At 33.0% G+C, this 13,673-nt stretch overlaps 3 protein-coding genes across 3 annotated transcripts; 1 reads left to right on the top strand and 2 right to left on the bottom strand.

Moving 5' to 3' along the window:
- Positions 1-2,717: 2,717 nt before the first annotated feature.
- On the top strand, positions 2,718-4,301 carry Bm10808 (Uncharacterized protein; the record flags this gene model as incomplete). The annotated part of the gene is made up of 2 exons (XM_043077212.1): positions 2,718-2,745; positions 4,075-4,301. 2 exons carry the CDS (start codon positions 2,718-2,720, stop codon positions 4,299-4,301), a joined length of 255 nt encoding a protein of 84 aa, XP_042933146.1.
- A 236-nt stretch (positions 4,302-4,537) lies between these two features.
- Positions 4,538-8,695, bottom strand: Bm10807 (Uncharacterized protein; the record flags this gene model as incomplete). The annotated part of the gene is made up of 9 exons (XM_043077213.1): positions 4,538-4,603; positions 4,801-4,958; positions 5,086-5,215; positions 5,450-5,496; positions 5,727-5,900; positions 6,009-6,100; positions 7,823-7,970; positions 8,207-8,263; positions 8,674-8,695. 9 exons carry the CDS (start codon positions 8,693-8,695, stop codon positions 4,538-4,540), a joined length of 894 nt encoding a protein of 297 aa, XP_042933147.1.
- A 1,119-nt stretch (positions 8,696-9,814) lies between these two features.
- Bm7581 (Uncharacterized protein) lies at positions 9,815-12,236 on the bottom strand (the record flags this gene model as incomplete). Its single annotated transcript, XM_001900678.2, has 4 exons — positions 9,815-10,147; positions 10,454-10,606; positions 10,881-11,015; positions 12,093-12,236. 4 exons carry the CDS (start codon positions 12,234-12,236, stop codon positions 9,815-9,817), a joined length of 765 nt encoding a protein of 254 aa, XP_001900713.2.
- Between the last annotated feature and the right edge of the window lie 1,437 nt (positions 12,237-13,673).

Genomic DNA, 13,673 nt, shown 5'->3' on the forward strand with positions numbered 1-13,673 from the left:
ATGCAGCGGGGAAAGTCAACGTTTATTTGTGCTGAGGAGGATTAAAATAGCATAAAGGCGTAGCAATATCACTACTGTCAAGTAATGCTGATTTCAAATTACATGTTCACTCTGTTGTCAAACTATTTTCAAACTATCACTATTAAAACGGAACAAATGATCAATACTATATGTTGAAACATTATCACTGCTATGGTTCATCCCACTGAAATCAGCTTTACTGATCTTAGCAAAGTGCTAGGAATCACTCTGACAAGGCAAAAATGTCAATACAAATTATAAAACAATTTTTGAAATATTATGGTAGAGAGAAGGTGGTTTAAAAAAGAGCTGAGAAACGATGTTTAATAAAACAAGTGCTTTCTTTTATTCCCCAACTCTTTCTCTTCTCTCTTTATTCTCCTCCTCTTGTAAAACTGCTGGATCACAGAATGCTTCTTTTATTGTTTGTTGTGGATTTATCAATATATTCATCAAGGCTTTAAGAGCATTTGAATGTTGTCATCTGGAACAATTGCTATAGAATTTTGTGTCTTAAACTTCAAACACTTTTAAATAAAAGTTCGGTGGTTGGTTAGTGAAAAGGAATGAAATAAATTGTTTCAATCACTCCATAATATTTTGCGTATAAATTTCTTTCTAATCTAAAATAATTCCAGAATGTGTTTTTGCTTTCTTAGACTTTTTTTTTCTCACTTTCTTTCTTTCTTTTCATTCCACATTTCAATTCTAACTGCAATATCAATGCTAAATAATTATAAGGTCCATCTCACTTAATTCGAAATCAAAAAGCCATTTCAATTTTCGTTAGACAATAAAAAGATAAATGATAAAAATTGTGATGATAGGAGTTAAGAGTGCTTCGAAAATCGAGAACATATGTAACTCAGACCCAGAGTTATCATTTCAATAAAAATGCCACTAAATTCGTCTTAGTCTTGATAGCCCCATTTACACAGTTCATCAATTTAAAATACTTTAATCAAGCTATTTTAAGTTATTTTTTTTACTAAACAAACGAAATATATATTTCTCTTTCAATGTAATTTACTCACTAAATTCAAAAAGTATTGAGTTCTCGACCAAAATAAAGCTACTAATTATCCATCTTTCATTAATCAGTATAATCGGTAGCAATGACATTGCAACAGCACCAACGATAGCAATTCACTTGGCAACTTTTAAGTTCCTTATGTAAAAGTATTTAGTTTAGCAATAATTAAATTGATGAAAGTTGGTAATATTGATTTAATTGTGACAACGATGAGTGCCAAGACATTATTTAAGCAGAGAATAGCATTAAATTATTTTTTAGATTAGAAAAAACAATTGAAAGTTGTGTTAATAAAGGTACACTAAAATAGTTTTAGCTGTCACGAAATTTGCCTCTTCATGGTTCACTGGAATTAAGACCTCAATACCATTAAATTCATTAAAAGCTGAGTTGCTCAGCATTTAATGAGAATCGAAAATGAACATGTGAAAGAGATGAATGAAAAAACAGATTTACGATACAATTAGCGTTTCATGTCAAATCACTCCTCTTCAATTCTGCACCCCTCTCCTCCTCCCCTTCCCTCCCACTTCTCCATCCTTTCTCTCTCCCTCCTCTTTCTCCCCTCCCTCCTCTCTCCTCTTCTCCTGCCCTCTCTACCTATCCCCCTCCCTCTTCTCCTCTGCTGTCCTCTCCATCTCTCCCTCTCCCTCTTTCTCACTCCCTCCCCTTCCTCTTCCCCTCCTCTCCTCCCTTCCCCTTCTCCTCTCTCTCCTGCCCTCTCTACCTCTCCCCTCCCTCTTCTCCCCTCTTCTCTCCTCTTTTCTTTATCTCTCCCTCTCCCTCTTTCTCACTCCCTCTCCTTCCTCTTCTCCTCCTCTCCCCTCCCCCTCCTCCTCTCTCTCCTGCCCTCTCTACCTCTCTTCTCCCCCTTCTCTTCTCCTGTCCTCTCCATCCCTCCTCCTTCCTCTTCTCCCCTCCCTCTTCTCCTCTTCTGTCCTCTCCATCTCTCCTCTCTCCCTCTTTCTCTCTCCTCTTCTCTAACTCCCTCCTTCCTCTTCCCCTTTCTCTCCCCTCTTCTCCTCTCTATCCCTCCCCTCCCGCCTCTCCCTCTTCTCCCCTTCTTGCCTCCTGTCCTCCCTCCGTCCTACGTCATCTTCCTCTCTTCCCTCCCTCCTGTCCCTTCTATCTCTCCGCCTTCTTCTTCTTTCTCCCTCTTTCTCTTCTCTCCCTCCCCTCCTCTCCACTCTCTCTCCTGGAGGTGGTGATGAAAACAACGACGAGCAAATAATTTCAACTTTAAATATAGATGCTGAAGATGATGGGTGTCTTTTATACCTTGAAGCTTAGTATTACTTTTTTTTTTTTGTAATTTTGAGTTGTAATGAATTTTTGCAACTTTATTCTTGAGCTAATAGTTTTCTTCTCAATGAATCATAAGCAGATATATTACAATGATTCGATCAAATATGTTGGCTTCCTTTCAGTCTGATCTTCATGTTTTTGTGCAATTCGTGATCATATAGAATCTCTAGAAAAAACTCTTCAAGGTTATTTATTTCAGAAAAAAGAAGTGTAGCAAATGGTGATAAAAGACAGCAGAAATCGGGAAATCTGGATCGTTTGGATGCTTTATATCGCCACTGGGAAAGTCTAAGTTTAAATTTTGAAAAACAAGCGGAAAATTTCGAAAAACGGTTGAAAGAGGAAAGAGATCGAACAGATGCCGAAATGCGAAATGCGGCAGTTACGTAAGTATTACTATTTCAAATCATTCATACTGAAATTTCTATTTTTTTTTCTCTCTCTCTCTCTCTCTCTCTCCTTGTCTTTCCCTCTCCCCTAGTAATCCATAGTTCAAAAATCTCTTTTAAATAATTCATGCATATTTATTAATGCTTCGCTGCGATCAGCTACTGAAAATGATTATTATGATTAATTATTTCAATAAATTGAAGATGAACGGGTTGCGAGCTCGCTTTTTTCACATCGAAGCATTAAATTTTTGAACCAATTAACTGATGAAATGGTTCTCACTGTATGCTACAGAATAGTGGAATCACTTATTGCTCTTTTGGCGATATAGTTGACGATTATGCATTAGATGGGATCATTTTTGAACAAATTGTTTCCGTTAACTTTCCAAAAATTGGCGATATAAGGAAGTGAAAAGACCTTCGCTGGTCAAAAAGTTGTTAGACTGTAAATGTGTAATACTAGGTGTAATTTCATCATTTTAATTAAGATTGTTTAACTTATTAATGTTGCTGTTATTAATATTATTGTTAATCTTATAATTAGTTTTATTATCGTTTTCATTACCGTTATTATTACCATTACGATTTTACTATTTTTCTCATTACTACTAGTATGATAGCACTGTTTCCAAAGTACTAGAGATGAGCTTTCTGATTGGAGGAAGAGAAGGAGTATAAATCTTAAGAATTTTATTTTAATTTTGGTTTTCACTCACCTCATTTACTTTGCCATGCATTTTTTGAAGAGGGTTAAACGAATCCCTTTGTGATAGATTCAATTCCTCCTGATTTTTTAAATTCAATTTCATTTCCGTGAATAAATTTGTTGACCATACTAGCAACTTTTCCCGTTAAAAAGGAAAAGATTAGGTGGTGAAAAATGCGATGAATGTAGGTGATCTGGATAAAATGTTCTGTTGATTCATGAAAAATATTTTGAATTATTTTGTGGCTAACATCTCACAATTAATATTTGTTTGATTTTGCTTAGGTGAAGATATCGTATCTTGTGATGAGAGACTGTTTCTGAAGCTAAAATCTTTGATCAATGAAAACAGGAAGCAATGCAAACCTTTCTCGATCTTAAAATGGATAGTGTTATTCATAACCTTCCATCAAAAACTGCCGATAATTTTAAAGTTAGATTTTATAGTCCTGTTAAATTTTGTAAAACATCTGGGCTTTTGATAAAAAAAAAAAGAAAAATTTTTTTCGAATTGGCATTTAAACTCGTTTTATAAATTTTCAAGCTTTCATAAAACCAGTGAATAATATTTATCTCAGCAACAGCAAACTATGGATTTACACGTTGTTTGTGATGAGGCATTGGCATTGGTCGTGGAGCTTTGCGGGATCCACGTGGACGTGATCGAGATTGTGAACGCAATGGTAATCGAGGATTACAACAACAACAGCTTCATAATAATGGTGGTAGGCGTTATTATAGTGATAATCGTAATCGCATGCTTCGCTATAGAGATTATGATGATGATCGTCGATCTCGGCGTTACGAACCACCGCACGATGATTTTAATCGTAATCGGAGATAAACGTGTTTTATTTTTTTATATTTGACATTTAAAACATTTGAAACATTTAAAAATGTGAAAACTTCGGCAATAATTGGAATCTTTAACTGATTTAAAGCGGTTGTAATTTTGCAGTGTATTTATTTTTCCTGATATGTTTTGAGCAATTTTAGATGAGTTCATTGTTTTGTATTTGTTTGAGTGTAAAAGTTATTCGGTTCTTTTCGGTGGGTTTTGTGCTACAAAAAATGAGAATTTTAAATTGGCGCTTCGCTTCGCCAAGTTGGCACAATGCCATGCTTAAGATCTATTTCACAATATCTCTGTATCGATTTGAAATTTGTAGAAAATTTTATTGGCTGGAAGAAGGGAAATAACTACTTTTAATAAGTATATACTCCTTTAAATAATGTAGGAATCTCCTGACAATAACATAAATGATAATTCTAGCACATTCATATATTGCTGTAATTATTACAAGCCTAGTATTTGACGAGAGTAGAACTGTATCATTACTAACAGTAACTATTTCATCCTTGATCAAGTAATAGTAGTTGTTATCCAGTGAAAGTTTATTGAAGAATGCCGATTTTGCCGGTAGCATTGCACGCATTGCGATTACGGATTCCACATTATACAACGCATTGCATGATTCGTTAGGACAACGTGGTAGAGAACCTTAATTCTCGTCTTTGTGAAGAGGAAGTTTGTAAAAAATCATTTCGAAAAAAAAAAAACTATTATAGTGATGCGTGTAGTAATTATGGAGTTGTCCAAAGTTCGCATAAAAAATGGCACGATTAACCAGCAGATTCACAGTTATCGATCATCTTCTCCAGGCATTGAATGCACATAGCGTGTTCGCATTCATCTTTTGACGGGAATCCACTAATTGGCAAGTTTTTACATTTGACTTCAGCTTGGCATCGAGCTATCTGATAGGTATGTATCGCATTGAATTAACTACTCTTATTTTTAAAAAGAGAGGCTAGCAGTTACTCAAATTTCGTTTTTAGAATTTTGTTTTTACAGTAATCAGTTTGTTTTAAACTATCAGTATTTTTGATAATCTGATCTTTCTCGAGAATAGGTAATTTCTTAATTTATCGACAATTTCAGTCATCATAATTAATAAGAAGGAGCAAATATTTCGATTCAGTTCCACTAACGTCAGCATGTCTAAGGCATTCAGTAGAAGGACACCTTTCTTCAACACCTGAAAAGGATATTTTATTTCGTTTCAAAAAACATTTTCCGGAAAACATAGTGAATTTTAAATTTAAAAGGTCTACTTCTTTTTATAACAGTAAGACTGCACGTCATAAAAGCTCCTTAAAACACTAAAAATGAATCAATAAATTTGTGAAGTATTGCATATCCTCAATAATTGAAATCTTGTTAAGAGATTCTTCAAAACAAGCAACTTGGAATGATCAAAATCAGTACCTGTTGAATATTTACGACCGGAAATAGTCTCGAAACAAGCGGAGCATATTTTTGCTTGACAGCAACTTGTCGTTATGTATTTGCCTTCTTCCACGTATTTTTTACATATACCGTCGCACAGATTGGACTCATCCACCTCAGATGCTTTTCCTGAACAATCTTCCGCTGGGCAAACTAAAACATCGGTCACTTTCTGCAGAGAAAAATAGATTACAGGTGAAATTTAGAAGTTAGTGATAGATCATGTCATATCTTTTATTTATGGAATTTATACAGACAGACCGGGAATGGGCAATATTTTGTATTCTTCCATACATGTTGAACAAATATTATGTTTACATGGCAAGCATTCCAATGAAACTGCCGAAAGTTGTCTGCAAATTTCAAAAATAATATGCGTAATGAATCTCTAGCATAAAGATTTATTTATCAGTAGAAATGAGTGAAATACAAAGAGACAAATAAGATTATTTTATAATATTAGTCGATGAATTAAAACGAAATTCAAGCCATCACTATATGAAGACTTTGATTTTAGTTCAAGAGAAATGAAGATGCAGCAATTCTTTCAAATATGATATTTCAAAGATGTTGAAACGAAACATCAAATGTTATCCACTGGAGTTTTGTTTCACCTTTTATAACAGCAATTCAAATTAATTGAATCAACATAAATTCGAGGCAAATTTCCTGACAGACTGACTATTGGCAAAAAGCAAATTCACATCAGGATTGCTAACCGGCAGCAGAATTGACTCTCACAACATTTCCAATTCAAACGTCTACAGCAGCTTTCATCGAATATTGAGAAACAATTCGATGCAAGGCAAATCTGATTCATTTACGATAAATTTACAAGCATATGTAAATAATACAACCTGGCCTAACACTTTACATACCGCAGAGAAGCATCAAAGATGAAAAAGCAGGATGAAAAGTTATGTTCTTATCACTGTATATAATTTGACCAAATTTTGTTAGGAAAGAAAAAAACAAATAAAAAACTTTAAATTGGAATTTTTTTTTTTGCAAATTAAAAATACAATAACATATTAAAATGTTTGTTTTTTGCTAGCTTTAATAACAAATTTGGAAACAGACCATAGGTGAAACAATTTCCTGAGAGGCACATGAGTTTTTTGAATTTGGTTTTATCTAAAATATTTACTTTGCGGAATTTTACAAACTTAATACATTTTAACAGTAAAACATAGAATAATTGAAAGGAATTAACCTTACGTGCGTTTCTCCACCGTTCTACGCAATGTTTGCAAAAGACATGCAAGCAAGGAGTGAACTGAAGAATCTTCCCTGGTGAAACAGTCTTACTGCAAACAACACATTCCATCATTTACCACTGTGCACCGCAAGATCACCGATCAAAATGATGAAGTAACGGAGAATGTTTATTCTAATCTCTCATCAATGACATTACATCACTATACGCGACAGATTCATGCATTTGTCTTCTGACTGTCGCAATGTGCAATGACATTTGGGATGATTGTCAACTCATGTCAAATTCTCCTACGTAAACGTCTCTGGGCCTACAACTTTCTGTAGTTATTTTGAATAGTATTTAAATACCCGCGTATTTCATATTCAGACGACCAAAGCAAAAGTCTAATAATTATTTAATGTAAGGTATCCGTTTGGATCTACTTCCTTCCGAGAATGCCCGATAAATCTTTTGATACATCATTCAAATATTACCATTTATCTTTTGGGAATAACAAAATATTTTCGGCAACATTACTGATACATTCTTTCCTCTACATCATAAAAAAGTGAATTTTTCAAGATCTGAAAATACGATAACTGATACTGGAGAAACAAATTAGCTTTTTCAACCGCCTGACACATAATGTCAAGAACCAAAAAAATCTCCAGTTGCATGAATTGATAATTATATTACTGAATTATTTTGCTCACTAATAATATACTTGGAAGTATGATGACACGATGTGTGTGCAGAATAGCAGTTTAAAATGCGTTAATTTAATTTTAAACAGCTAAATCATAATGTATGTGTTTATAAAATAATGAATAAGGCAACAGAGATAACGATATAGTAAAGGACAGATGATGTGACAAACATTCTGACGGTTCGCTTTGCTTCGGGTGCTACACCAAGATATGACAAATCATCAACTTCCTTCAGAGTTGTCTCTGGCTTCAGATCAGTGATAATGACGTTGTCCGTTCCCAAAATATCAAGAATCTTTTCCGTCTTTACAGGTTGTGCTGCAGTATGCAATATGATGCTAACACACATTTATTTATTATGTATATATTTATTTATTTATTATGTATTATATTTATTATGTATTATTCATAATCAGCTTATCGAGAAAAGTGTTCAATTTTTTTCAAATTAATTAATTACCTTCATGTTTTAGCAAATCCTTTTTAATAAGGATCTATGTGAACGCTGTATGAAAAAAATTTGAGGAACAATTTTGAAGATAAATGAAACTAACAATTTTTAACGCAAAGAGCAAAATCAGATTTCATTTCGCAGGTGCTTTGCACGATTGCTAAAAGTTTGTTAAATTACTCCGAAAAAAATATTTTTTGTAAAACTGGAAAGATCTACGAATTTTTTGTCGAGTACTATCTTTGTTTTTTATTCAAAGCTTTCTTTTTTCTGCACTTAAGTCTGACCCAGTCTAGGATGCAAATCAAAAAAAAATGTCATTGCTGCGTGTCTAATCAAAGACATCATTAGATTGCTAACCTCAACTCAGGAAATACCTGGAGTGAACAATAACCACCTAATTTGAACTGGCAGAATCTTCTTTAGGATATATTTTTTTAACAGCTTTTAATTAGATCTTTCAAATTCTCTAGCAGAAGTGAAAGAATTAAGGGGATAGATAAAATGGGATGAAAAAAAAAAGATAAAATGAGGAAATTTGCTAAGTGAAAGCAGTTTTAAGAAACTAACAACCGCCAGGCAATTCTAACATAAAACAAAATGCATCTGTAGAATTTGAAACAATGACATTGGTCTGAAAGAATTTTAAATTCAAAAACTTTAAAACAATTTTTTATTAAAGTGAGTAATGATGACTGCATTCGAGGAGGTTTCGTCACCTCAGATAAGGAAGTCTTTTGCATCGTTTTCCACTAATTCTCAACCTCAAAGAATTTCTGGGCTCTATTTAAATATTTTGTGTAAAATTCATTCATTTCATCCTTCTAATATTCAATTTTTCTCGAGATAAGAGAGGTTGCATCTCGTAGAAAAGACGAAGTTCTTAAATTTAATTGAAACCAATGGAAAATAGAAGCTAACAAAATTGGAACAACACAGTATTTACATATGAATTACATATGAACTGGAAAAAATTCACAACCATAGATAACAACAAGCCCAGGAATGCAGCTGAAAAACAGTCTGTGTAAAGCATATGAAGCCTTTTCTATCCTTTAGCTACAACATATTTCAATCTAACACTGTGACAGAATATAATTCAAAACAATAAGTAATATTCGACAAATTCCAACTACGAATGCAGTGAGAATCAAATTCATAAATAAATTAAGTGAAAAAACAAAACTCTTATCCAATTAATAAAATTTCATTGGTGCTCACATGCAAAACAGTAATTATTTTAGCATTTTGCTGACTTTTTAATACACAACGAGGTTTTATTTTTAAAAGCTCTGAAGCAGATAAAACATATTTTAAAAAATATAAGAAATACCAGATGAATAAAAATTAAAGAAACTTACAAGATGTACGAAATTAAAGCATTCAGTTTGTGTTAAGTCAACGTGTCCTAATTCTACTTTCAAGTATTCCTTAAGACACCTTCTCCCATCATTTTACATTTCTGCTGTTAATAAGTAATAAAAATGTAATGACTTTAACACAACAAAAATATGGAAATAACGCAATACTACGTTCCTTCCTTTCCTTCTTTCTCCCAATTATTTGGACATTTTATGAACCAATAATAAATTCATTCCATGTGGTTAACTATACCATGACTTTCAAGTTATTAAATCTGAAATTCGAAATGATAAATCTGATATAAAACAGGGTAAGTTATGAAATTCAACTGTTCATTACATATGAAAATTCAAAATCTCCAAATCTGCAAATCAGGTTCTATATCATCACGATCGGTAACATCACTTTCACAAAAACCAGATTCATCTTCTATACGTGGCGTTGTCAGGTTAACAATTGATTCATTTTCATCGCTAGATTCGGAACGTCTCACCGAATTGATAATTCGCTTCAGAATCGGTGTCTGATCATCTTCAATATCCACTATCGCTTCATTGGTTTTAGCTCTTGGATCCATCAATGTGGTTCGGTTGGCTCGTTTTCCCTTTTCATTCTTTACCAAATTTGTCGATGGCAAAGTTTGAGTAGGATAAATAGTACAAAACAGCTGCTGCCTTTGATGCTGAAAAAAATTTAGCTCGGATTAAAAATTCAGTAAGCAATTTCTTGAAACCATAATTTTGCAAGGATGGGTTGAAAAGAAGTGGAAGAATGGGCTGTTTCGCGATGTCCAACAATTTACAACCCACAGCTTACTATTTACTGACAACTGAACAAGAGTTTTTTCAGGCAAAAAAAAAAAAGAAAAAAAAAACAGGAAACCTCAGCTCAAAAACATTAGTGAAAAAAAAAATCTTTTTCAATTGCCAAGAAAAAAATAAATAAATAAAAGAACCGCCTCATTATTACTGCTACATGTAATAGAGACCTTAGTCCTTGGAAATGTTTTTGGTGAACCAAAAGGCACAATGCACAAATCTTTTTCAGTAGCACCATCTTTATGCCTTAAAATTGTAGCTTGATGATTACCAGCATGATTATAACGAATAGCCGCACGTTTGGAATGATCCGAATTTAAAGTCTGGAACATTCATAGATATGCTCGTTACTTCAAGAAAACAAAGAACATTCACATTAAAAAAGTGAAAAAGAAGACTGTAAACAGTATTTCATTTCTCATGACGCAGGAATAGAATTAAGCATATGAATAGAAAAGACAAATGTAATCAAGAAATAGGAGAAAGTAGCATACTATGTTATATTAGAAAAGTTTTCGAAAACAGTAATCTATGAAATATGAATACATTATCAATTAGCAATAAACTGTTTCTGAAAATACGAAACATATCACTAACCAAACAACTCCAATTGTATTCCTCAGGTAATGCGCAATCTCGCCAAATGACATGCTTTGAGACGTCTTTATATCGAAGTTTAATCATTGCACTAGTTTCAGAATCCAGCTTAAACAACTCTTTTGTTTTCCCAACCTGAAAAAAATAGAAATCTAGTTTTAGTTAAAAACTATTGAAAGACATTTCTATTTGGAAAAGCAGAAAAAGAAAACAAAACATTTCGCAGCTCAATTAGGTAAAATTACTGCTAAAATACTTTTTCAATTCTCACTGTAGCAGCATTTCAAAAACAAAAAAATAAATAATAATAATAGTAATAAATGAGAAGAATAGAAAATACAATTTTCACAAACGTTGATGATAAATCGTTGGTGGCTAATACACAATTCAATCAAATAAACATTATCACAACATATAGTTAAGTAACTAACCGAAGGAAAAATGAGAAGATGCAGACTTTCAACAATTCTCATCTACATAGAATTAGCAGCTGACAAATTACAACCTTTTAAGTTTAAAAAAAATGCCATTACTAAACTTTTCGTTCACACATTCCTTTAAAATTCTATTGCAGACCAACTACATCTTTGATCAGAATTGCCCACCTCTTTCTCGGACAAATTCCAAACCGTCGCACATACATAGCATTAATCCTCCCTCTTTCCAATGTTAATGATATTGACCATTAAATCATTCCATTTAATGCACTCGTTAAAAACAGAACCACTATATACTTCTACAGCAAGAACAGAAAATTTAAAAAATTATTAAGAATGAACAAGCTGTCGATGAAGATGTTACCTCACGGTTAACTTCCAGTCGATAAAGCTGAGCTGCTTTCAAAATATCAGAAACATAACTTTTTAAAATGAACAAATATGCAAAAAACTAATTAATCAGTACTATTTTCGAACAACATAAAATTTAATTATGAAATTATCAGAAATAATACTTTTGAAAACCGAAATTGTTGAGAATTCTAGCAAAGTTCAAAAAAACAAATTTAGTAGCATTAAATAAAAAAGCACATGATCTGCCTGCTTCAAAAATTACAACGACTAGTGAGAATTTTGCGAGAAACAACATTTTTCAGTGATTTAGAATATATAATATATACTAAACATTTCTTCCAACAAATGAAACAGAAAAAAGTTGGTCAGATATCTAACTTCGAATCAAATTCAAGAATGAAACATTGAAAATATGGAAAACCTGAAGGCTGAATGTTCTTCGAAGAAATCCTGTTTGTTCTCTCTGGAGTGATGTAAATTGCTGGCTTTTCATACCACCATCCACCCTTTGGCTTAACCGCTTTTCGATCATTACAGTAGTAACACTTTCGCCATTTTCATTCATTAATAAACAATTTCGTTCTATGGTAAAATTATTGTCGTTACTACTACTACTACTCTATTACTAACCATCATGCTTGCTCTTTTTGCCACCTGAAATTAAGAATTAGCACTTAGCGACGTGGAACAAACAAAGAATAGATTTCAATCATGACGAATAAGAAATTTTCAGAGATTTGGGAATATAATAATCTGTTTGTTTATTCATTCAGTAACTTACAAAGGGATTATAGAGCTATAGAGGTGTCGAGTAAAAGCGGAAGAATAAAAGAGATGGTCACAGACAGAGAAGGTTAATGACAGAGCTTATGTAAAAAAAATAAAGTAATTCTAAATGGGGAAGAGGATCAGCCCGGAACAAAAATGAATCAGCGATATGAATGTAATATAAAAAGAAACGAAGAAGTCAACAAACATTGCTTCGATATATTCCATCATTTCCTCCCCCACCCAAAAAAAAAAAAAACTTATCAGACTAAAAGTAGAAAGCGTCAATAAGTTGAAAACAATTGCTCCATTTTATCCTTATATCACCTTTTCAGTATAATGCAACATTCCTTTTGGAATGCTCAGTTCCACCCGACAGTGACCAATTAACTATTCAGTTGACAATGTGAAGCTGAAAAATCCCCAAAGACAACCCTCCCACCTAGCACTAATCTGAAGTTCTTAGTGCTTGATTATAACTAATAATGAGTATGCAATCCACTAAAGGACGAAACGAGAGCTTACATACTTTCATCTTGAAAGCAGACAAGTTAATTTAAAATTCTGCTTTAAGCAACATACATTTTGAATTAAATTCCACAGCATCTTTGCCTAATCTCATTTCCCTTGCAAGTAAAAAATTATCTTACAGAAAAAGACTACTCGTACTAATATATACACCTTAAGGCACTTATTCTCCAACTCATGGTGGCATGATTTATATAATGACAATTAATCTGATTTTAGTAGCAAAGAAGACGAATAGAAAAATTGCAATGAGAATGAAATGATTGAGTGCCACTGTTGTCAACCGGTTTAGTCATTACATCTTAGTAAGAGTTAATGCTATACCTAGTATTCTCACATGTAATCATAAACATCGATGAAATTCAGGAGACACTGTCGATGAGAGTTCAACGAAAAAATAAAATAATAAAGCTCGTTCACTTCACAGAAAGACAACACAGAGTTTAAGATGTCTTTTTTTTTCATTTATCAACCTGGGACAAATAAAGAATAGATTGCAATCAGGACGAATAATGCTATAGCTGATATTTTCACATGTGTACGGAAACTGAGTACAGACATCTCAGAATTAACTTAGATCTGCCTAATTAGACAGAAGGAACATAGGTCAGCAGAACAAATATTGTAGTTAGCAAAGTTGTAAGGTGCAGTAGTCAGGTGATAAAGTGCAGACAGAAGCAATAACAATCTATTTCGTTCGGAAATA

This window comes from Brugia malayi, assembly GCF_000002995.4.
Source record: "Brugia malayi strain FR3 genome assembly, contig: Bm_v4_Chr1_scaffold_001, whole genome shotgun sequence".
NCBI classification, from domain to species: Eukaryota; Metazoa; Nematoda; class Chromadorea; order Rhabditida; family Onchocercidae; genus Brugia; species Brugia malayi.